This window comes from Pseudopipra pipra, chromosome 15 (assembly GCF_036250125.1).
Source record: "Pseudopipra pipra isolate bDixPip1 chromosome 15, bDixPip1.hap1, whole genome shotgun sequence".
Classification (NCBI taxonomy): Eukaryota; Metazoa; Chordata; class Aves; order Passeriformes; family Pipridae; genus Pseudopipra; species Pseudopipra pipra.
Window position 1 is genome coordinate 16,707,537 of NC_087563.1, and position 25,375 is coordinate 16,732,911.

Genomic DNA, 25,375 nt, shown 5'->3' on the forward strand with positions numbered 1-25,375 from the left:
TTTTGCTTTCTAACATGTTCCTGCAGAGCTGTGGGAGCCCATCCCCAGAGCCCTGCAGCACATCTGATGCCACTGCCTCTCCTTTCAATATGACTTTTGCAGTTTACTGGACCTGAGCTCCCACTGTGGGGAAAGAAAGGGATTATTTGCTGGCCCTGTTTCAGAGACGGTCCTGTGAAGGTCTGATCTCCAGCCTCACAGGAGCTGAGCACCAATCCCAACCACACAGCACACTGCAGGCATCTCTCAGCCTTGAGTTTTTGCTTTTTTAATTTCCTGTGGCCACAGAGCACCACTGGAGGGTCTCCCAGGGACGGCATTTCTCATACGCCGTGGACAAGGTTGGTGGAGGGGACACAGTGAGTCATATCAGTCTCAACGCAGGGAAGTTGCCTGCAAGGAGGGTGTTTCTGATGGATTATCCAAATATTTTAATCCACAATTAGTCTTAAAGCAAAAAAAACCCCAAAACTCCAGGGGAGTGTTTAACCTGGTGGCTGGCAGCCGTGAGCTGAAGCTGTGACTAGTGATTAGTTTGCAGGAGCAGCAACATGATGCCTTGGGGTGCAACTTTGTGGGCTCACAGGGAGCAGGTACCAGGCTGACCCCGAGGAGAAGCCAGCACAGCAGTGGAAGCTGTATTTTGGGCAGCTGCTCGGGCTGTAACATCCCAGAGCAGCACAGCTCCAGCAATGCCATCACCTGGGAAGGACCCAACCCCTGCACACCGGCTGCTTCAGCTCAGAGCTGGGCTGATGATGCTCTTCACAAGAAAAGGGAGCCTTAGGCTGAGTTTCCTGGCCCAAATCCAGCACCTGTCACTAAATCCTTGCTGTCTAAATTTGCTGTGAAGTTCCAGCTCAGCCAGGGGGGCTGTGCCTCCCCTCCCCATGGCCCCCGGCCCCCCGCGCTGGCCGCACACGTACAGGTGGGGAGGAGCTGGGGAGAGGTGGGAGCATGGAGTGGCTGGGAGCTGCCTGCCGTGGATTTAGGGAGCTACAAGAAGGTGGGTCAGGGCTCCCCAGTATCACAGGACTCCCCTGCCCAGCTCTGCAGAAAGTTGGGGATGCTGCCAAGACAGGGTGGGAGGTGAAGTTCAGTGCACTTTAGGGCCGCACTTCAGAAATGATGGGAAACCTGTCTAAAAACCAAACCACCCCAAAACCAAAGGTGCTTGTATAAGGAAAGATCCTCTTTATGGCATCTGCAGAGCCAGGATTTCACTGTGAGAGTGCCTCCCAAGTCAGCACTCACTGGAAAAGAAAGTGGAAGCTGTTTATTCCCTAGTACTACACAGCAATGCTCACCTCACTTGCAGGTCTGTGGGATGCCCCAGAAGTTAATGAAAAATTACTAAATTATGGCTGAAATCATGGCTAAACAAGCACTGATGATAGAACTTTGAGCATTTCAAAGCCATCCTTCCCTTTCCTGAGTATTTTTGCCTCTTTGCAGATCAGGATTCTCAACACCCCCAGGACAGCTCTGTGCCATAGCCAGACAGTGCAGCTCTCCGAGCTGAATCAGTTGATGGGGATTTTTTTTCCTCAGAGTATGTAAATAAATATCAATATTCTAAACCAAAGACCTCCCAGCAACTAAATATTATTTATCTTAAATTTATCTCCAAACCAAACAGCTTTGTCACATATGTACAATAATAAAGAAACAAATTACAAAAGAGGAATTTGATTTTATTGGTTTTATTCAACGCACACACAGTTATATATCAATTCCTAACAGCAGGCTTTTCACAGTTCATTAGAGATGCTGTCAAAACTTTGGGTGAAGCTCATTTCACTTCCCCACCAGTGACAGGAGACATCACAGCCTGGTTGTTTGTTTTACTTTTATTCACTCCTCACAACAGTGACCATTTTCAAACCATATCGGGGAAATCCTCCACTCCACTGGGGGAAGGCACTTGTGAGAGAAGGACATCTGAGCACGCAGCCTGAATTTGGGTTCTTTTTAGGTATTAACTCGATATCCCAAGTAGGGTTTCTGACAACAAACCCCAACATCTCGCTTCCTGCAACTAATTAGCACGTGACAGTGGCGCTCCTGAGGATTTACAAAAAATACCTTTCTTATTTCATCGACGCGAGCGCTTGGGTGGCAGCTCGTGGCATTTTGCAGCCCGAAATACCCGAGAGACCACACACCTCGCACATCCCCCTGATACAGGGTTTGGCACCCTCAGCTCTCAGTAGCTGGTGGCTGTGCCGCCGGGGTCATCCCAGCAATGCGCTCCGGCATTTCGGAGGTGTCAATCTCCCGGGAGCTCCGAGCCCGGAGCTGCTCCCAAGGCATGACAGAGCACGCTGGGGACACTCAGCAGCGGGACTGCAGGGAGAGAGGCCCTCCTGGGAGCCTGGAGCAGGGTGAAATCTCCCTGCCGGCACTGGGAATCTGTCTAGGTGAGGATCACGGGATAAAAACAAAGACTTGGAAACCGCGGAAGGAATGGTTTTAAACCTTGACAGTGGGATCTGCAGCTCCCACCACAACGTTTGCAATGAGTAATTGTAGCTACAGAAAAAAAAAAGGGAAGGGTGAGCACAGGTTCAGTTGAGCCCAGCTTAGCAAGAATCCTGCTAATGCCGCTTCCTTCACCGCCGGCAGCTCTGGTCGGGGTTCCAGGCACCCAGCCAAGCTACCCTGGCCTGATCCTGCAGGTACTGGAGCATTACAACACAAATAATGGCTCAATCCTGCAAGGTGCTGAGCACTGACCTGGCCAAGCACTTAAGCCAAGCATTCATTTACTGATGTGAGTGCCGGGAGCTCAGCGGGATCTTTTTGTATTTGCTGTTCCAGAGCTGAGGTTTTCGGCAACTGCAAGATCCAATCCTGCACCTGGAAGTGTCCAAGGCCAGGCTGGACAGGGCTTGGAGCAACCTGGTCTAGTGGAAGGTGTCCCTGCCCACGGAGGGGGTGGAACAAGATGAGCTTTAAGGTTCCTCCCAACCCAAACCAAGCCAGAGTGGACTGACCTGGCTGAGCTGCTCTTACCCTGTGTGAAGTGCAGAGAGGTACAAATCTATAGGAGGGAAGTGGCCAGGCATGGGGTAAGATCACATGGCAGCTGCCACAAGCTCCTCTAGGCTTGGGGAACACTGACACATGTGGGTGGGCTCCCAATTTCATTCCAGCTTGGTTTAGTTACTAAACTTACTTATTTATATGTTCAAAACTTATTTCTTGCTGGTTTATCTGCTGCATCCTCCTGCAGAGCCAGCAATGGGAAAGGACAAGCACAAGCATCCAGAAGGGTCTCAAGACTAAGGTCTTAAAGGTCAGCAAAGCTAAGCCACTCTTTTTACAAAAAGTATCTTATCTCAAGGGGTTTGTGAAATCAGGGTTACAAGTAAAGAGGGACACCATTTAAACAAAAAATATGGGTGGACACTGCATTAGAGCAATTTACATCTTGGTTAAACTGAGGCAGCAGCTTTGTCAATAAACTGAGCCAGCTTCACGTCTCTCTTGCTCAGCCCACCGCAGTCATGGGAAATCAGAGTTATCTGAACCTGTCAAAAAGCAAAAGAAAGGGGTTACAAAGTCATCTTGATCTCTGACATGCAGGCAGAGTTCACTGGGAATGCTGTGTGTCTCCACAGTGAACTGTTTTCACTCCTGGCAAGGACAGAGCGGGACCTTCCCTGCTCAGGCAAACCAGAAGATGCTGTAGGTGAGGAGGTTTAACAGAGCCTGGAATCTCACCAAAATGAGCCCCTTCACAGAATAACACAGGTTTTGCATTCCTGGGCTTCATCCAAGAAGAGGTGTCCGATTAAATCACTCGGTCTTTACAATAAATTCCACGGATCGGTTCCATGAAGAACCTGGGCCAGCGACCAAGCTGCAAGAGCTGGGTCAGGGGCTCATGTGTTTTGTTAAAAACCAGCACCCTGAAGGTGAAGAAATTGTTAAGCTTGTTGCAGGTTAATTAAAAAAACAAAAACCAGACCAGTGCACGCTGCTGTGACGTGGCTGCCTCGTGGGTCTGTCTAGACTGAGCCAGATGCCAAGTTGGGCATTACTTTGTCTTGCCTTTGACCGAGACTTTTGGAAGACAGAAGAGGAAAAAAAAGACATATTCTGAATATTCTAGAAAGCCATGAAAATCATGAAGAGCTGGTGATCACGACTTTGTCCAGTGACCATTTAATGTCCCTTAAACCTGAGGGGCTGATCAGGAAGAGCCTGTGCTGGGAGTCTCAGCTGTGTGGAGAGGTGGGATGTCCTGCTGCAGGCTGCTCATCCACATGTCCTTTCTTTTCTTTTAGTATATTTTTAGGGGGATTGCCATATATTCAATAAATGCTACAACAAACAAAGTGATACAATGCAATGAGAAGTATTAGAAAATAAAACCAAAGGGAGAGCAATAATTTCCCCCTTCACACAGCACCTTTCATTCGAGGGCTGCAGTAATCCCTGTGACCCTTGTAAATATGAGACCACCATCAGTTAGGTAATATTATAAACAAATTTTATAAGCTGCTATGTTCAGACATAGGAGCCTAAAATTTTTAAAAAATCACACCTAAACTGAGACTGCCAGGCTCCCATTTAGGTACCAACACACCAACAGTCTGCTACCCTACACCACTGAGCTCCCGACCTGCTGCACAGAAAGGAAGGAGAGCTGGTGAGTAGTTTCAAAAGAGTGATTTATTCATGTTGGCTAAATAAGAGCTTAAAGGCTTCTATTTTATTTTTAGATCTCAGCCCAGAGAGGTGAAGCCACAGGCCCAAACCATACAGTTGGCAGAAGGTGCAAAGAGTTTCATTCTCCATTCCCCACCACTGCAAATCTCAGCATCTCTTTAAAATCTCAACTCTCTTTATAATGACACTTCTCATTCCTGTATCTTGTAGACAAGCTACAAACAAGGCAGAGAGAATGGACCAGTGGTTTGGTCTCCTTAACTTGCCATGTGAGTAACTAGGGCTGGTGAACAGGTTACCTTGTTGTAGACATTGAACCATTCTGGGTGGTGATTCATCTTCTCTGCTTGTAGAGCAACCCGGGTCATGAATCCAAAAGCCTAGGGAAAGAGAGAACAAAGAGGAAAATACTCTTCTACCTGCCAGGACTGGCAGCAGATTGGCAAGATTCACCCAAAATCTCAAAAACTCCTCGAGATGCCACAGAGGCAGCACCTCAGTGTTAAAGGAGCATTTCAGCTTCTCATGCCACCGGTGTATTTCCCAAAACTGCTGAAATCATGCCCTGCAGACCCTGGTAAATCACTCTGCTCAGTGTCATTCACTCCAGGACTCAAAGCTATTGCAGAAGAGCACTGATTTTACCTTCAGCATCCAACAGGGATTTTCAATATCCACCCCAACCCCCTCTCCCTTACTGCATTTTAGAAACACACCATTTCTAATTAAGCATCGTGCCACAGTATTCCCAACACTGCTACCAGAAACACATCCTTCTGCCTAACTATTTTGCTATTTATTTTACTGGGGAGAAAAAGGCAGCAGGTGGGTTTGCCCCTCTGCTTTATGAGAAATATTTTCCCTTAAAATGAGTTAAAATAGGCTTTCCAATCCTCTGCCCCTACGTTCTGCACGGCACACTCCCCCAGGACACAGGTTTTATCACAGGCTCAAAAAGAAAATAATAACAGGCCCTTGCCAAAATACTTAAGAGCAAATCACTGCATTATAAAGAAAATTAGAATGTCCATGTAAATCAAGAATGCAATTATGCAGCGGGGCCCAAAGGGCCCAGGAGCGTGAGCAGGACGCCTCTCAGCAGCGAGCTTTGTTCATACCAAGCTCCATCCATGGGGTTCAGGACCTGAATTAAGATGCAAAGCTGGAGGAACATCCACATCACAGTCTGGTTCAGATTATAATACAACAAGCTCCACAAACCCCTACCTGATTTAGGTAGTTTTTTAGTGCTAATTTATGGAAGAGAATGTATATAGCCCGCATTCCACCAAGCGATGGCCATTTCAAACAAACATGTGGTCCATGAATAACATATAATGGTTGATAATAGTTTCAAGTCTTTTTTCCTCTCACAAATTACAAAAACCTTTAAGGAAAGGAAAAAGAATCGGTGCCTGGATGAAGTATGACTTTGTTGGTCGCTTTGCCAGTCAAATGAATGCAAACGTTATAATCAGAGAAAATCACTCCAATGAGGTTTGTCATTTGGAAATCACCAAACTGTCAGCAATTAAAAAGCTTTTTTTTTCTTTGACCCAGGAGCATACCAAAATTCAGAAAAATCTAACTTCCCTTGAAGCTCTTGCTCGGTTTAGTTTTACTTGGAGTGAACAATTACTTTTAAAAATTTGCCCACGTTTCAGCAACATGCTTTGAGGCAGAAAGCTGCAAGTTGTGCATCAGATGTTAGCAATGATTTGGAAAACTTCTGCATTAATAGTGCTGAATGATACTTGATTTAAATGGGTTTTAGAGGGTCCATGGCCTTGACAGCAATGCTATTTCCAACACAGCAATCTATACACAGGAATGTCCCCAGAAGTTTAAATTAGTGATGTGTCTGCAGCCAGACTGCTTTTGTAGAAGCAAACAGCAAGGGAAAAAAATAAGAATAAATCTATAAAAACCCCTACTAGATTTTGGATGTTCTTCTGGGGTCTGTCTGTGCATCCCAGGAACTCAGCCAGACACAAACCCAGGTTGCACTGCACAAACAGTCACTGGCTGTGGGACAGCAATCATCTATCCAGCAAAGGCTCACAGAGAGAATTACACAAGCAAACAAGTCTGCAAAATTAATCTGCTCTGTAGACCTTCCTTCAGACTTCAGGTGACAAATCCTCCCCATCAGTGGACCACCAAATCCTCCCAGTCCATGCCCCAACACACCACTCCACTACCTGCTCCCTGCAGACAGTGACCCGTCTGGATAAAACGGACACCGGTCCCAAAACTGTTCATCCTACCAAGACTGCTCAGCTTGAGGCTGTCCAACTCACGAAAAGGAATAAATTCCAGCATGGAGAGCCCTCCCCAGGACAGGTCCTGCTGCTTGCTGCTCCAGCTGCCCACGACAGCCCCAGTCTGGTGTCCCAGCCAAGGATGAAGCCCGCCCGCCTTTGTGCCCCGCTCTGCTCAGAGACGTTCTCCCTCCTTGCATCCACAGCAACGTACTCCTTGCATTTTAGTTTATTTTAATTACACACAAAAAGCATCTCCCACTAAGAAAATGAGCTATGGAAAATGAGCTACCAATGCAATCTCCATTAAGGTCCTAAATGCTTCCCTTGCTAATTAAATGAATTGGAACGCTATTGTTTATGAATCACCTTTATATTTGTAGAGCCTTAACCTTTCTTTGGGAAAATACAACTGGCTCTGGAAGGAAAAGTTATTTAGATTTGATTAGATATGAAAACACTATTACATAAAATCAGTTTGGACATTTCTTCACGTCTTGAAACTTGATCGGTAATTTGGTCTAATTGGTGATCAAGGAAACTATCTTGTGATCAATTAAAGTAATTACCGCATTCCGGCAACACAACCAACCCTAATTTGAGCAGGAGCCTGCACTTCTTCAACTTTAATTAAAAATAATGAAAATTATTATGCAGTCTGCAGTGCAAGATCATTGTCAAGACTGCACTGGTGGGCAGAGTTTATCAGACCATCACACATTTCTTGATGAAAGTGGGACAAGCACTTCACTCATGACAGTGAGACCCAACAAAGTCTTGACTTTCACTATATTATTAACAGGGATCTGCAGCCCCTCTGCACCTAATGAGAACTTTTTCTGATTTTTCCTTCAAAAATAAAAAGAGAGGAGAAAAAAAAGGATACGTGCATTTTCTAGAAGCCACAAAAAAGTATTAAAAGAAACTTTGATGTATTAAATATTATAAAGTATTCTGGTATTTCCGTGACAGGCATATTAGACAGACACTTTCAACCTAACCCTTTTAGGACATTTGGGCTAAAACAGCACCCAGACAGGGTATTCTGCATAAGTACATCACATCAACCAAATGATGGCAGAGTGCAGAGTCCTACAATGAACCATGAAGAGCAATAGAAGAAGTAAGGAGTGAAGCAATCCTGCAGGGACAAGATGCCTTGGGTGCACTGCTACATCTCTTCCCTTCGTGTCTTTCAGAAGGAACTAAAAAATAATGTTGTTTTAGTCGTAACATCACATCTAAAACATTTGTTAAACACTACCAGCCATAATATGTCTCCATGAGATAAAAATCAGGGCTACTCTTAGAAGAACAAGTTAACCCCACGAAGTGGAAAAAAACCCAAGAGCAAACTTTAAAAAAATCCAGCTACCTCAGAATGTTTGGCCAAACCGCTTTTGGAAGTGATAAAATCCTCCATCACAAAATAAGACTTAATGTGACTCTTGTTTCCTGAGAATGGGAAAACCAGGGCCAGACACTTTGCTGTCAGGAGTGGGAGGAAAGATGAAATTCCATCCTCCCCTCCGCGCCGTGCGGCTCCGGGAGAACCGCGGGATCCCGGAGCTAATCTGCTATTATTCTTCCTTTCACACTCCTTAAGCGAGGAATCCATTCATCTTAATACTTTTTAAACATGCTGCTTTTTGTACAATGCTTGCCAACATTATCTTGATGAGTTACACATCAAAGGCCCACAGGTCGCTGTGTCGTGCTCATACATCACCCACCGCGAGCCCCCGTGATGGATCACCCCCGCGCATCTCCGGGAGGAAGCAGCTGACAGTACTTGACTCAGAAGTGGAGATATTTAAGAAAAAACAGCTGAAAGGCTCCACAATATAGCCACACACACTTTTTATTTGTTTGTTTTAAAATGAAGTGTGCACTCGGGCTTCTTAAATCCTTCGGACACCCAGCCAAGGAAAGCATGTGCTAATCGCAAGTACATTAAGGTTTCTGCCTCCCATCTGTCATTATAATGCTGGAGGTAGCATTAACCTCGACCTTCTGCAGTGTAAGGGCTACCTGTCTTCCCTTCCCCACCCACCCAGGCTGCATCTGTACCATTTATCAGTGGGAAATTAATGAATTAGTCGAGTTACAGTGACACTGTCATGCAGGAGATGACCACGCCTCACACGTTTGCTCTCCACTCACCCGAGTAAAAAAACACCCAGGAACACGTGTTCTCCTCACCAGTTTGACACTTAGAACAATAAAGTTAAATCATTAAGTTTCACTCCCAAACTGCAGAAGCTTTCACACATCCAGCTGACATTATTACCTAACAGTGAGCTATGGGCCAGCAGATAAAAGGAAAAAGCTCTTTAATGAGGAGGTTTAGCTTGTCACAAGGGTTGTGCTCTCATGAAAAAAGCAGGGTTTATTTTAATTAGTTTATTTTAATTCTATTTACTCCATTACTAAAGACTTTGATCATATGAATATGCAAAAATCATCTCACAAAGCATCTTCATCATCTGATCATCTGCCACATCTCTTCATCTGAGACTGACAATATGGTTAAAACACACAAAAAAAGAGGAATCTAACTAGTATGTAGGAAGGTGATGGCAGCACAGGAGAACAGGTATTCATTCCCAGAACCATGTCCCCATTTTGGGATTCTTCCCTGTTGGCATCATCAGTCTGCCTGAACCATCCTCAGGGACACTGGATCCACATGGTATTGGGTATTTTCCTCTTCTTTTTTGGCTGCATCTGGATTCACCCACAACGTAAATCAGATGAACATCTTCCCATTGCTCTCCCCCTTTTTAATATCATTCCACAAACAGTGGGACAGTAATTAAAAATGCAACTAAACCAAGTCCCAAAATAGAGTTAAACACAGGTTACTCATGTCCCCGTCTCTGGCAGTTCAGGCGTTGTGCCTGCAACTCCCTACTCCCTCTATCCCACCCCATCCTGTCACAGGCAGCCAGCAGGGTCTGAAGGTGAACACCACCTGACAAACCACTGGTAGAAATTTGGTTTTCTCCCCTTTAATAGCTCAAGCAGCAAAATACTGTGAACAGAGCCAACCCTCCCATTCCCCAGCATCGCTCGTGACTGGGGAAAGCAGTGCTCCTGAAGGATACTCATGAGGGGAAGGAAGAAGAATACTCAGACATACTGGCGTGGACTGAGATGCCATTTCTGTCTTCATAGCAAAATCTGAAACTGTGAAAACCCCCACAGTTCCCATTTCCAACTGAATTGTCTGTGCTTTTCTGTGTTTACAATATTCTTTAAAAATCCAGAGCTGATCACTCTCATCCCCAGTACTTATCTGCACACCTCATTTACACAGAAGTGTAATGCTGCATTGCACTCTAAAAAAAGTTACCTATTTATATTCCTATTCTGGCTGTAAACATTGCTCTCTGTGTTAGATCTGCAGCAGTGAATGTGCAAACCTTTACACCACGTTCTCCAAAGAATGCTGTTTCTGTCTCCCAACCCTTGTTTACAATTATGTCCATGAAGAAACCAGCTTGCCAGCTCTATATCAAACATTTTTGACAGCAAAAGAACAAACACTGATCTATTCTAAGTAGTTTGCCACTCTATGTAATCTTGGAAAAGGCATTCTTGCCTTTGATTCTAAAAATGTTTATACTTCGTACATTATGCAAATAGTTTTTATATATTAAGAAATAATGCAAGCAAAGCTCAAGTTAAATTAAATTCTTCAACAATAACCTTGCCAAAGCACTGATTTTCCTATTAAAAAAATTATTCCAATTTGTTGATCTTACATTGGATGAAACATACTGTAACAATCTTCATAATTTATGTCCTGTTGGGACACTATGATTTAAAGTAACATAATACAGACCAGCATCACTGCTAATCTAAACCACCTGACCAGATAAACAACAGTTTCCCCTTCTCTCTTCACTGAGGGTATTTCTGTTTATTGTCATATGATTTCCCAATTTGAAGAACATGAAGAGTAAGTGGAGGCAGAGAGGAGCAGAGCTGGGAGGCACGGCCTTGCCTCAGCGGGGACGGCTCTCTCACAGGTACCAGTACAATGTCAAAAGCTGCAGGAGATGACAGAAGGCAATTCCAGGAATGCTGTCCCAGGGAAAGCCCGTGCTGCTTGTGGCAAAGGGAGGTTTTACACTCACTCAGCACCATCTAGACCCAGTGTGGCTCTTGACACAGCACAGCTCTGATGATGCTCGAGATGCAACTCTCTGAGTCCAAGGCTTCATCTTCCCAGCTCAGCAGTGACCTAAGCTATGACATCACAGAATCACAGAATGGTTTGGGTTGGAAGAGACCTTAAAGAACATCTAGTTCTAATGCCCCTACCTTTCACTAGCCCAGGTTGCTCCAAGCCCTGTCCAGCCTGGCCTTGGACACTTCCAGGGATGGGGCAGCCACAGCTTCTCTGGGCAACCTGTGCCAGGGCCTCCCCACCCTCCCAGGGAAGAATTCCTTTCTAATATCCAATATAAACCTACCCTCTTTCAGCTGAAAGCCGTTCAGAGTCACAAAGCAGGTGCAAGTGCCATTTGCCCCATCTGAGATTCAACTGGTCCAAAAAGCAAACTGGAGCATTTTGCTCAGGGGAGGGACACGGCTCAGGGCAGGGCAAGGGACTGGGAGGAAGGCAGAGGGCACTAAAGCTGCACTCAAATCCTGCTCCTTGCTTTGCTCTGCTCTTCCTCTCGAGTTCCAAGAGTGTGAAAAACCCTCGTGTGCAATTTGCACAACAAACCTCAACTTGATCTTTTCTAAAGCCTGTTTATATCAGGATTTTAATAACTGCTGAATTTAGACCTTTTTTCCCTCACTGGTGATAATATAATACAAAATGTTTCACCTATTGCCTTCTTCATCACATCTTGACTTTTCCAGCAGCCTCAGTGCTGAGGATCTTTTTTCCTATTCTCCTTTTTGTTATGGTAAGTGACTGCACCTGGGTTTCATGAACAGAACACAGATAATATTCTTGGTGATTCAATGAACAGACTTCACACCAAAATTAATCACCTATTCCACCAAAAAGATTTATAGACTTGGTGGAGCAGAAGTGACAGAACGTGGAGGTGTCTTAAGGCAGCATAAAAACTCCTTCCTGGGAGTGATAAAAGTTTCAGTGTCAATACAACCATATTACAAAATACATTCATTTGCTTATAGGTAGGTAAATATGATTATAGTTGTCCATAAAGACTACTGCAAAATAAGTAGATACCCTAAATTCCAACCAAACCCAGAAGAAGGTATTTGTGATGTATCATTTCATATATGAATATTCAAAATAAATGGTTTTTTTTTCCCAGTCACTTAACATTCTAGGTAAACAAAGACTCATAAATATTATCTTATTTATTAAAAAATGTAGATATCTAACTTAGATATTCCAAAAAAAAAAGAGGGACATAATCCCAGGTTTCAGAACTGAACTAGGACGTGGAATAAATCCTCCAGCTACGTCATCAGCTAAATGTGGCTCTGCACCTCCCAAGCCATTATTGTGTGCTTTGTGTTAAAAAATGGAATATAAAGGTTGCACTTAGGAGGTTTACACCAAATAAAATAGCTATTTCAAGAAACATGACTTTTTAAAATGAGCTTTTTGCACCCTACCTAAAAACATGAAATAACACAGCGAAGCCCCCATTAACTGAGCACCTGCTAAAGCAATCAGGCACTTAAAATAATAAACTCTCTTGGCTGCACAACTGAAAGAACAATGATAATTTGACTTGTTAAAGCAAATGTTTGGCCCAGCAAATCAAACCCCTGGCTGTACTGTAATAAAGCCATCACACCAATCACTATAAAAATAAAGCAGTAACAAGGTGCAGGGAGTCCCCAGTTCCAACCCTCTCAATTCAGGCACCTGAATCATCCTCGATTCACGGTGCCAGACCATGACATGAAGGTGCTGGAAACCAGAGCAAATCAGAACTAGTTTAAGTGAATGCTCCACTTCTCAAAGGTGCTCAAACCCTCTGACTCTGAGTGCAGGTATGGTGCAGAAGAACAGAGAAGTTCTTTATCTCATCACACCACATTTTGGATGAAACAGATCTGGCTGGAGCAGAACAAAATACTGCACTATTTCCCCCAGTGTTTCTTTTTACTCACATGCAAAGGAATGATTTCATCCTGCAGACATGAAAGAGAAGTTCACGTGCCATCCATGCTGTTGATAACACCAGGAATGCTCAGACAAAATTCTCCCTGGTCTTTTGGCCAAGATGATACACATACTATCAGTTTAATATCCAAGATCTTCTCTGCTGAGTGTCCAAGGGCAATCATAACCTGCCTCTGATAATCCTCTAAAGCTCTGCCCTTTATGATCCTAAGAACACATCAAAGAGTGGTAAGAAAGGCTTTGCTTTATGATGGATTAAGAGAAGAAGAAGCTGGTCTCATGACCATTTCATCTTCCACTGTCCTGTCAGCATTTTTGGTTTAGTTTGTTTTTTTAAAGACAAGTTCAATGATTCAAACACGCAACAGAGAAATCACAATGGAGATTTGGGGAATTTGGAGAGGTCTTTCCATCACCCTCTTGGCCAAGCCAGAAGCTAAAAAGACCAAAAGATGTGAAACAAAGCAAACTAAGGATTTACTGTAGATCCAGTCAGGGGATTATTTCACTAAACTGAACTGCTGAAGGTATCCTACTGTGCTGCCAGAATGGGTCTTAATGTTTGGACACCTCCTATAGTAGAACAGTTTAGATGATACACAGGGGCAGTGAACTCAGCAGGAGACTTACCTGGGCCAGCACTGGCAGGCTGTTAATTTATATTGCACCCTAAAATTCAAATATTATTTTGCAATCAATCGTTTCAAGTCTAGAAGTGATGGATCCTTGGGGAAAAAAAAGAATAAGAGAGACCAAGTACCTTCCCAGACAACACAGAGCATCCTTGAAGCTCCATGCAGTCAGGTCCCTTGCCTGGTTTGCCATGCCCACTGTTCCCTCTGTGACCTGCAGGTCACCTCAACCTGAGCTTCATCTCCTGTCTCTGGTATTTGGAAGAATGGCAGGAGCAGGTCAAGGAGAAAAGGACAAAGGGAGCTGCAGTTAAGATGTATTGTTGAGAACAAGGCTCACCTAAGTGGTAGAGTATGTCCAGTGAGCAATATTTTGAGAAGTTCCACAGTTTTTTTGTTTGATGGGGTTTTTTTTACTAAAACACAAAAGTTTCTCTGGGCAATCCACACTGCTTTTACATTGGTACATCTGGAAGTGGAGAGATGGGCTCACGAGGGGAGGCAAATTCTGAGTCCTCCAGTGAACATCCAATTTCTTTTAGAAATCCATATGAGCACACCACAAAGGGAAACCCTTTGTAAAACTCTGTTTTTTTATTAGATTGGGCATTACAAGACCCGTGCACAAACACAAGATTCTGGGCTTGTGTTTTGCTCACTACAAGCACCCATCCACTGCATCACGGAGTAAAGATTCCCTCAACCAGGGACACCCTTGGTCATACACAGACATGTATTTAACTGCCTACTGTTGTTCTCATCACAGCACAAGAAATATCACGGTAGATCACGAAATCAGAACTTTTCCCTCTGATCCTGTAGGAATAAACATTTTCCTACAAAGCATCCTTAGCAATAAACCCAACAGTGCAGTGCTGACTCAGCACGGGGCTGCCACCAAACCCCTCCAAGACATCACAACCAACCTGAAGTTTGTCCAAAAGCAACTTTTTGCTCTCAGCCAAACAAAACTAAAGGAATAAAGGGCAGGGAGAAGAGGAAGAAGGGAAGCAATCCCCACAAAAAAAAAAAAAAAAAAAAAACACAACACGTGAAGCAGCTTTACAGAAGAGGACCCAAAAAAAACCTCCGCTCGCCTGGCCCCGACAAACCGCGGCCCTGCCGGCGGCTTCGCAGAGCAGATGTAACGCTTTAGCCAAAACGTGATTGTTTGTGAAAGAAATAATTCTGATCAAAACCCCAAATTGCAGCCAGCAGAAGCGCTGCACTTCGTCACGCTAATCCAGGCTGACGGGGAGCGGCGAGCGGAGATTCCTACTGCGAGAGGAGCAGATGCGAAAGGTCAGCGCCGGCCCGCGACTTCAAACCCCTTAACGTGTAAAACAGGGGGCATTAAAGCCCGGAGCGGCTCACGGCGGGATTAACGGATGTCCGCTAAGTGGGTTTGATGTGCTTTCGGTGAGTAATGGTTAATTTTGAAGCAGGGGCGTTGCAGTTTCATTTCGGTTCATTTTTAATTGCGGCGGCGGCAGGCGACGTCCCCGAGCGTGGTGCTCTGCCGTGGGAGGATGAGAAAGTGAGAGCTGCTGCTGCTGCTAAAGGCAATTTAAGGTTTGGAACCGTACCCAGGCCTTGCTCCAAAAGCAAGGGGGATGCAAAAAGTTAAACGGGTAAGATTGTGTTTAACCAGCATCGCCCCAGCACCCCCATAAAAATAAGTTTTAATGCACAAAGAGTTTCAAGGCACCAGTTTTCCTTAACTGAGAAGGTAAAAAAAATTCAGCTGAGTGGACCACCTTCTTCAGAAAAGGCAGCAGCAGTCAGACCTGTATTTTCCCAAATGAAGTTGCTCAACTAAATTCAAACCCGTTGAATTTTCCCTTCATTTTCCAAAAGAGTTTTGACAAGGAAAGTGCCCAAACTGTAGCTAAAATCAAGTTGACCATTTGCCCTCTTTGGGTATGACAATACAGCAGCCCTGCCCACATGGCTGACAGAACGTTTGTTCTGTTTAATTCAAACAATCAATTTGTGCAGCTGAAAAAAAAAAGAAGAGGAGAAACAGCTTGTGAGACCCAAAAGGCATTTTGATAAATAATTTCTTTTGCACTTTCAGATCAATGCATGCAACAAACACAAATGCTGTAATAATTTTTACTTGAGTGATAATAAATCCATCTTTTAAGGAAAGCAATTTGTATTTGAGTCAACTGGAGAGCAGCCCAAAGGTCAACTGGGCATATTTTAAGCAGTGGCCTGAATAAAAGGAGATACAGCAGCTCTACTGGAGGGGAGGGGGGAAACTCAGCAAGTAGAAATGCCACACCCCAATAATTATAAACTATAAAATAATGGTTTATTATAGGGAGAAATATCACTTAGCAACCTGAACTAGTGGAAGGCAGGCAGGAGTTTGGAATGAGATGATCTTTAAGGTGCCTTCCAACCAAACCATTCTGTCATTCTGTGGTTTTGTACACCATCAGCCTTGGGAAGAAAACAAATCCTTTATTTCCCAGCTTCCAGCACCAAGGACACTCCCAGATATTTCCACCATAATTTCTCACCACTGCCAGTTAACTGGAGGCATCACTGGACACAGGTTGCACTGACCAGAGCACCAGTGTCATGTCCTGCTCCCCTAAGGCCAAAGAAGGAGTCTCATAAGCTTTCAAACAGGCTGTCTTCCTAGAATTTCTCCTTTCATTTCCCCCAGACCCTGCACTACCCTCTTCCCCTGGGCAGTGCCAGGCAAGTGGATCCATGTCCAGGTCCTGCAGCTGCACCCTGACCTGCTGACTGCGAGGTGAGAGTGTTATTCACTCAGTCCATCCCAAGAATAAACTCAAGGAAGGTGTGACCATCCAAGAATCATATATTTTTACTGTGCTCTGCTCCAAGACACTTGATCCAGTTCATTCCCTGCGTTTCAGCCTGCAGGTTAACCTCTGCCAGTCCCACAGACTTCACTATCAGTTTCTAATAAAGGAAAATGTCAACAGGCAGATACGCCAGAAATTCATTATTTTCAGATACAAAGATTTTCTCAGCTCTGTAAACCCACCCATAAATAATTCTGATTTATGGCAAATTGGTTATTGTATTCATAAACGCCGGGAAGTCAGTGAACAACATAACTACCAACAGAAATACTTTCATAACTTTGCAGGTGCACAAATCACCGCATATGGGAGAGGCACTCAAAGGATAATGGAAAATGAAGCAGTCTAGGAAAGCCTATATGAAAACCAGCACCTACCGAGGTGGATAAAAAATATAATTTATTTTCGGTCGACGAGCAATCAAACGCAAAACCCCGGCCGAGGGAGCGAGCGGAGTGATCCTGCACTAAAAACAGCAATTCCCCCCAAAATGTACAGGAATGGGGCTGACTTCTGATTAGCAGAAGTGACAGTGGGGCCGAGGCTGCTCGGGCTTTGAGGTTAAACACAAGTGACATAAGCTGCACCTGAATCCAATCACTCCCCGGGCTCGGAGAAGATTCACACGTGAGGACTGAATTTGTCACAAATGGGTTGGTTTCCGATCCTCCCGTAGCCAACTTGCTTTATTCTGACCCCCATTTAACAAATCAACTTAATGGGCACTGGGAGTGCTATAAAACTTAACAATGGAGTGATTTTAACTTTTAAAATATAGTTATGAAGCAGAATGTTGGAGAGCTCCTTCAATACTGGAAATCAAATTAAATCTAGACATTTTTTAACAGTCTTGACAGATATAATCCTAGTTACCATGTAAATTTATGGTAAGCTGCTGTGATATTAGCCACAGGTGCTACTTTTAATATATGGCCCGCATCTGGCTGGGAATAAAATTTCTCAGAGGACTGAAAATGACCTCACTATCAGACAATGGAGAAGAAAAAAAACACAAGACCACTGTGGCATATAAAAAGCTGGAGATGTGGTCCACAACCGAATATTTACCATAAAATTCATTTTAACTCTGCAGATTGTAGGTTAAAGGATATTATGTTTTCAATACATGAAAGGCGTGGACGTATTTCAGCCAAACAGCCAAAAGATTAAGTACAAAAAAGCAGCAATGAAATACACTGCCTGTATATATAAAAACAAATTTCCCAACCTTTGATCAGTGTAGAAAACAAAGCAATGTGTTGGGAGTAGAAAAAGGAAGGATTGACAGACTGTATTACACTGGCACCAAGTACTGCCATCGAAAGAAATCAAGAGCATTCATTGCATATCCTACCAAATTCATCTGGATGTGTAATTGGGATCATACAACAAAGATGTCAATTTAAAGGGGCAAATCTGAGCATGTCTCCCTACAGCCAAAGGAAAATAACTGGCATCACAAGGAGGAGGGAGGAAAAAAGGCATCTACCGTAACATGCTCTGTCTGACTTTTTTCTTCTGGATTCCAAGCAAAAGAGATAGCAAATCTGGAAGGGAAATACAAAGTGAGAATAATAATTTATTTAACAGTTCTAGGTTTTTTGAGCATCTTTAAGTAAGATGCCAAGACTCCACAACTGAACTGAAACACATGTGCTTCTACTCTCACTGCACACTGTTTCCATACCATCCCCTCCACTCAGGCTCATCTTCCACCTCCATCCTCTAGCCCCAAAACACAAAATTTATTTAATAGCTTTAAAACTCTTAGAGCATTTGATTTCCTGTCATTTTAGAAAATGACATTAGAGATCTCATGGAGACTTCCTACATGATCTTTTTTTTTTTTTTTTTTTTAAAAAAACAAACTTAATTAAAAACTTACCCTATAAAAGAAAGCAGCTGTAAAGGCTGAACCTGACCATCAGCAAAGTTGCCCACCTTTGTAATTTCCTAACTGCATTTGCTGCCTTGGTGTGATTACCTACGGAAACGCAATCACACAGGCAGTTGCCCCTTAAACCCCCCGGTCAAATCCAACCAACTTTGACAAGAGACATGGAAGTCTCAGAGCTAAGATGTTCCAGCAAATTTGGTGGAAGTGAGCAGCTGGATACAGGAACCAAAGGGAGCACTGGGCACCCAGCACTCACAGCCCTTCACAACCTGCCCAGCCCGGGACTGGGCTCGGATGGATCTGGGAGAAATTCACATTTTTAAGCCAGGCCTGTCCCCTTTGCTGGATCACTGCTCCCAAGGTGAACTGACCTGGAATGCTGGGAGAAGTTACCAGCACGGTCTGGAGGTGTAAATTAACTTTCTATCCCAATTCCAAATTTTGCTTGAGCAGACTGGAAGCAGAGAGTTTGCTCCACTGGAAGAAAAACATTTTGTTTCAGTAGCACAAAGACATGGATGAAAAGAGTGTCCCTTCATGACACTATACCACGGTCTGAAAGCCTTGCTCACTGCTTTTCTCTGCCCTGCAGCCTGGGAAAGAGGCCCCAGAGAAGCTCTCTGACGTGGCTGTGAGGTTTATCGAGGCTCACCAGCACCCAGATGCGTGGCAGGGATTGGGACTTGCCATGGAGTGCTCTGAGCCCACCCGCTCTCCAAGAGCCCACTCACAGCCAGAGATTCCTGCCCAGCACAAGCTCCTTGGGAAAAGAGTCTCAACACGGGGGCTCTTGAGTGAGTGCACAAGAATGAGAGTCCTGGAGGTGAAAGACTCCAACTTTAAATCCTTGCTGCCCACCTGCTGCTCCACAGTGGCAATAACCCACAGGAACTGCAGGGCTTAAGGAGGAACGGGCGCACTGGTGCCATCAGCACAGCTCTTCTGGACACTCTCCTCCACAGCTGAGCTGTGTTTGTTTCCCCACACACACACTGCTGTATTCTATATTTTATATGAGATTCAGAACACCCACCCACCAGGAGCCTGCCTCACACTAAAGGCAACGGGAGCATCCAGCACCAACATCCTCCAGTCCACCAGGACCCGCAGCAACACAACCAACACAGGGCTTCCAGCACGGCCCCCAGACTGGGCTCCAGCTTGTTTCAGAGAATTTCACCACCAAAGCCCACTTTCATGAAAATGTATCTTCAGACTAACAAACAGCACCAGAGCTTTCAAGTTGTGGGTTACAAACTAATTCCCTGAGCCAGAAGTGTCATTAGCTTGTCAGCCTCACAAAGGCAGCTCGCTGCTGATCGCTTTTAACCGAGCTAAGCTCAGCCTGAAAGCTTCAGGAATCTAAATAACTCTTGTTGCACAGAAGTTTCATTTCATTCTCATGCTGAAAATAATATACATAAACCAAGCTCATGTCTACACATTTGCACGACTTTATAATAAAAAGTTGTGTTTATATTCTTAACATCTGTTGACATACACAGACTTTGTAAACCTGGCATAGATTTTGAAGCCACAGAATTTTCCATGCATCATGAACACTATCTGCAAGAAGCAATAAAAAAAAAAAAAGGCAATGAAGACATTAATCATACCAATATCATCTGCAAAACATAAATTTGAAATACCTTTCATGTCAGCTCAACCACTTTCTACTTTTTTTTGTCAGTTTTTTTGGGGTGTTTTTTTTTTCCCCGCACCTGATTTTACTCCATCTGCAAAAGGGCAGCAGGAAAGAACCAAGAATGAAAGAGACTGTTCCAATATCTCCCAAACAATTAAAGTGGCAATTTTTTTAAGTACCTTTTGTAAGACAACATGTACTAGAAGCATAAATGCATAGTTCATCATTTATCAATAAGCACATTTAAATAAACTCAACTTCCTATACTGATATGTGCTCCATCAATCTTCACATTAGGAAGACACATGGAAATGTACCCATGTTGTAAGACAAATCTACACCATCAAGAAAAAATACAGCTTTGTGAATTTTTGTCAAAGCAATGAGTTTTCCAGGTACCTGCTGGTGCACACAGTGATCTGTCTCCTGACCTGCCTGTTGGCAGAGACTGCCCAAGTCCATCTGATCAAACTGACCCACTTATTTACAGTGGGCAAAACTGCTTTTAAATTAACTTTGGGGAAAACAAAAGTCATTTGTAGTCGTGCTGAACCAACAACCCAGCAGAGATGCTCTTTCATGAATATTCAAAGCACAAAGGCTGGAAATCTCAACTCTTCCAAGGGTCACTTCTATCTCACCATGTCAAACCTGCAGGTTGCTCGAGCCCTGAGCTGCCTGCACATCCCACCAAGGCCTCATGTGAGCTCCCTCTCATGGGCTTCTCCCTTTCACTGCCCTCTGCATGGTCTGACATGGTTCTGTTTGCTTTATAGTAACCTTCAGGTCTGAGGTGCAATCCAGAAAAAAACGTGCTCCCTGGACCAGCCCTGTCCTGCTCATGAGCTGGATCTTCCTGCAGTGGTTTTCTCTCTTGCTTTCACCCAGCTCAGAGGGGCTGGGATCACCTCACTCACCTTCTCTCTGCTGCCTGGGCTTTACTTACCCCACAACTGCTGACTGAAACAGTGAATAAGAGCCACAGTTACAAATTGTTGTTTATCCAGCTCACTGTGGTTTCCTAAAACATCCTGTTTATGCACAGCCATGTAAATAAACAGCTCAGAGTACAGCTCCTGGTCCCCACACACACAACAAACCCTTGGCATCCCCGGGCTGGAGCTCACCATGTCCCTCCACAGCGAGGGACAGAACCGGCTCAGGGAGAGCCATCATCCCAACAAACCCCTGGGAATCCTCTCCCTCCCCAGAAAGCACTCACCCCTCCCTCAGAAATAAAACAGAAGGGAAATGCACGCTCTGGGAACGTGACTTTTTCTAAGCAATGTCATGATTCCTCAGGAGGGAATTTACAGGGGAATGGGGCTGAACACACATCTCAAGGCAAATTCAGTGTTTCTGAAGCAAGTTTGTAACTGATGGTCCAGCACGAGTTCTTGTGGGTTTGAGATGTGGCTCAGGATCCTGCCTCCAAATAAAAACCAGCAGTTTGTGTGCCAAAGACACTGCGAGATCATCTTTTACAACTCATTCAAGGATGTACCAGAACTCTGTCTTCCTGCTCAGAAGGTGAAACATGTCCCATTTTCCCCACCTTATTTGCTAAAGTTTCTGTTCTTGTATTTATCCATTTTTCTCAAGTTTATCCCTGACAAAAATGAACCCCCCATCCATCAGTTATGTATTTCCAGCATTCATTTACGCACGCTGGCAATGAAAACAACAAAGAAAATGGAGATGAAATACTATTTGTCTAATTCCACAGTACCAACCTTGGCCCTAATATTATAATCATCTACTTATCAACTACGAAATGGAATTAATTTACTCCACCTAATGAGATCAGAATCAGAGAGGAATTCGTCAAGGCAAAGCCAAGAGGATTTGGCCTCACAAGGGTACTCCCAAATTTCTGAATACAAATATTTTCCCATCAGGATCGTATGGAAATTAAAGCAATTACATTTCCTTTATATGAAAAGTGGTGTATAACAGTAATTACCTGATTAAAATTTTTGAAATTGAACTCCTTGTAGATGGCATCTCTTTCACCCAACTCAGACCAGCCTGAAGCTTTGAGATCCAGTAAAACTTGGTTCCTCTCCTCCGTTGTCAACCAGTGAGACTGGGAAGACTATTGAGGGAAACAAAGAAAGGCACGGCAGGAGTGAGGCTGAGGTTCTCTGCTGTACAACAATAAGAAAACCACACGAAGAAATTGTGGTTATGTGCTGTGCAAAGGTCAGGATGTGGAATATTCACGGTACAGTTTCTTACTGTTTATAATTTCACAGTCCAGTTATACCTAAAACAGCCAAACCCCATCATCTTTCTTTGGGCAGATAAATCTGGCTAAATGCTTTTGTACAAAACTAAGGAAAAGCAACAGGTTTTTCCCCAGGAATGAATATGGACACCAGCAAACCTGCACCCTTGGTCACCTGGATTATTCAGATGCTGTAACACCTCAAATAACTTTCAGGTATTTCACTCTATCATTTAAGCAAAGGATTATTTACATTATTTGCTAAAGGTAAAATTATAAGGCTAAAAGAGATATCAGGAAATATCTATTTCAAAAGAGACAAGCAAAACAGGAGATTGTATTCTACCCAGCTTGTAGTTTCCTATTTTGAGAAAGGAGGAATGGATTTTAAGACAGCACACGCTGTGGAGTTCTACAAGAAACAAAGAGCTTTTTGACTGCATAAAAAGAAAAAGAATGACAATACAGACACAATTACAAGAAGTTTGAAGTTACTGCTATAAGCACTAGATTCTGCAAAGCACTGATGCTTAAATATGGTTTATTTGAAGTGACCTGTCCTGCTGATGCCACTGGGAGCACAGATGTGACAGACTAACACTTGAATATCTGAATCAGGGGCTGATACAGGCCAGAGCCAGACACAGAGGAACGTTCAGTGGGGCCCTTGGAAGAGGTTTGACACTTCTCCTAAAAGAAGAGACTAAGGACAATATATCCTGACAGAGGGGTCTCAGACTCACACGACAAAGGCATTGCTTTGGTGGGAAGAACCTTTCTCCCCAGTACAGCTGAATTCAGATTGCTTTAGTCTTTACTTTAGCAGCTGGCACAGCTTTCTGAGAACCTGCAGAAAGGCAGTTTTGCTCCAGAGCTTCTCTCAGACATGGGAGGCCAGTGAGGACCCACTGCCAGCTCAGCAGCTCAGGATTTTCCACCTTTGCCAGCCGCTGCTCCAGCGGGAGCCCCGATGCCACCAGATGGGGCTGTGAGTCTGAGCAGAGCAGGAATTAACGCAATTAATGCGACCTGAGCAAGGCTTTACGATGCAGGAGGGCCAAGGAGCAACATTTTCATCAATAACATGGGATAAAAACCCCAAAACAGTGTAAATCAATCTAACAGCACCACTGCTGCTGCTTGTGTTCAGTGGGACACATCCAGAGATGTAACCAAGGGATGGGTTTTACAGGTCCCAAACTGAACTAATTTAGGCTCTTTGCACTTCAAACACAACTTTGGGCTTGCAAGAACACAAATTTCAGATTTGTCATTGCTATAACCACAGTCACAGGCATGAATTTCTTACGTTCCTCTTTTTTCCAAGCCCATACAACAATCGCCCCAGTTCAAGGCTGTCTCAAAATGAACTATTTTCTCCGGTGCAGGATGAAGTCAGTCTGCTAATTTACAAAAAATCATGGGGGCGGGTGGGGTTTTTTGAGATAGTAAAGTCCAGGATTGCGACCAGGAGGCAGCACAAAGTCCACTCCTCCTGTTGGCACAGAGATGTCCTGTCAGCTCTGGGGACACTGTGGTGCCTTCCCGACCCCTCACCTGACACACGGGCATTGACAAGACAGTGCTGTGACCTGAAATTTGATCAGGCAGTTTTAATAGGAATATGGAGACTGGGTTTGATGCAGACGTTTTGCTTTGGAATGGGTTGTGGAGGCCACGTCCTGATGCATCATGATATTCAGAAATGTAGCAGAAAGCAGCAGGACTTTGCTTGAAGAAGGAAGAAGATAAGGTGGGAGATTCAAATTGCATTTCTGCAGTCACCACCTCCCAGCAGCATGTCATGGGCACAGCCAGAGCCCCCAGAGAGGCAGGAACAGGCACCGGGTGTGGGTTTGAACCTGCAATTGGTACTGTTCATTTGGAGGAAGCTTGGGGAAATGGTTCATTAATTACATAAAAAAAATTAGTACTAAACATCTCATGCCTGAGGGCCGAGGGCTGAACCCTGTGCGTGCCACTCGTTATCAGCTTCGTGTAAAACAAAACAATCAATCATGAAGTGGGATGGTGGCAGGACACAGGGAGAATCACAGAATGGTCTGGGTTGGAAGGGATCTTGAAGATCACCTTGTTCTGACCCCCCCTGCCATGGGTAGGGACACCTTCCACCAGCCCGGGTTGCTCCAAGCCCCGTCCAGCCTGGCCCTGGACACTTCCAGGGATGGGGCAGCCACAGCTTCTCTGAGCAACCTGTGCCAGGGCCTCCCCACGCTGGCAGGGAAGGATTTCTCCCCAGTATCCCCCCAACCCTGCCCTGGGTGAGTTTCGAGCGGTTCCCCCTTGTCCTGTCCCTGTACGAGGCCCCTCCCCACTCAGGCACTGAGCGGTGGCACCGAGGTGTCCCCGCAGCCCCCCGTGCTCCAGGCGCACCATCCCACCCATCCCACCCATCCCACCCATCCACCTCCCGCGGCTCCCGCACTGCCGGGGGAAGGCGGCCGGGCTGCCCCGAGCCCCTGCGGGTCCCCCGCGCTCCGCCGAGCCCCCCGCCCGGCCCTGCCCGGCCCTGCTCTGCCCTCGTCCCCTCGTCCCCTCACCATGGCCCGCCGCGCTCCCAGCAGCGCCCGCCGCAGCCCGGCCCCGCCGCCCGGCATGGCCCCGGCACCGCCCCCGCCGGAGCCGCCCCGGAACCGCGCTGGGAGGAGGGAACGGGGAGCGGGGAACGGGGAGCGGGGAACGGGGAGAAGGGAGCTGGGAACGGGGAGAAGAGAGCTGGGAACGGGGAGCAGGGAGCTGCCTCTGCGGCCGCGCCTCCCGCTTGAACGAGGGGAGGAGGCTCGGGGGACTCCCCATGGCTCTGTAGGACTCCCTGCCGGGAGGGTGCAGGAAGGTGGGACGGGGCTGTGCTGCCGTGAGAGCACCAGAGGAAACGGCCTCAAGCTGAGACAGGGAGGTTCAGATTAAATATTAGAAAGTTTTCCCTGTTGGGGTGGTCAGACACTGAAGGGCGGCCCAGGAGGCGGTGGGGTCACCATCCCCTGGAGGTGTTTGAGATGTGGCGCTGGGTGATGTGGTTCAGTGGTTTAGGGGTGACAGTGG

General features: G+C 45.2%; 1 protein-coding gene across 4 annotated transcripts; it reads right to left on the bottom strand.

Moving 5' to 3' along the window:
* Window positions 1–1,687: 1,687 nt before the first annotated feature.
* PCBD2 (pterin-4 alpha-carbinolamine dehydratase 2) lies at window positions 1,688–24,974 on the bottom strand. 4 transcript variants are annotated; one of them, XM_064672206.1, is made up of 4 exons: window positions 24,874–24,974; window positions 22,049–22,180; window positions 4,977–5,057; window positions 1,688–3,533 (listed from the first exon to the last, which is right to left on the bottom strand). In XM_064672206.1, exons 1-4 carry the CDS (start codon window positions 24,928–24,930, stop codon window positions 3,438–3,440), a joined length of 366 nt encoding a protein of 121 aa, XP_064528276.1. In that variant the 5' UTR covers window positions 24,931–24,974; the 3' UTR covers window positions 1,688–3,437. The 4 variants fall into 4 exon arrangements, with proteins under 4 accessions (XP_064528276.1, XP_064528278.1, XP_064528279.1 ...); XM_064672208.1 differs by lacking the exons at window positions 22,049–22,180; window positions 24,874–24,974 and adding exons at window positions 18,033–18,090; window positions 18,812–18,910; XM_064672209.1 differs by lacking the exons at window positions 22,049–22,180; window positions 24,874–24,974 and adding an exon at window positions 20,090–20,108.
* Window positions 24,975–25,375: the final 401 nt, after the last annotated feature.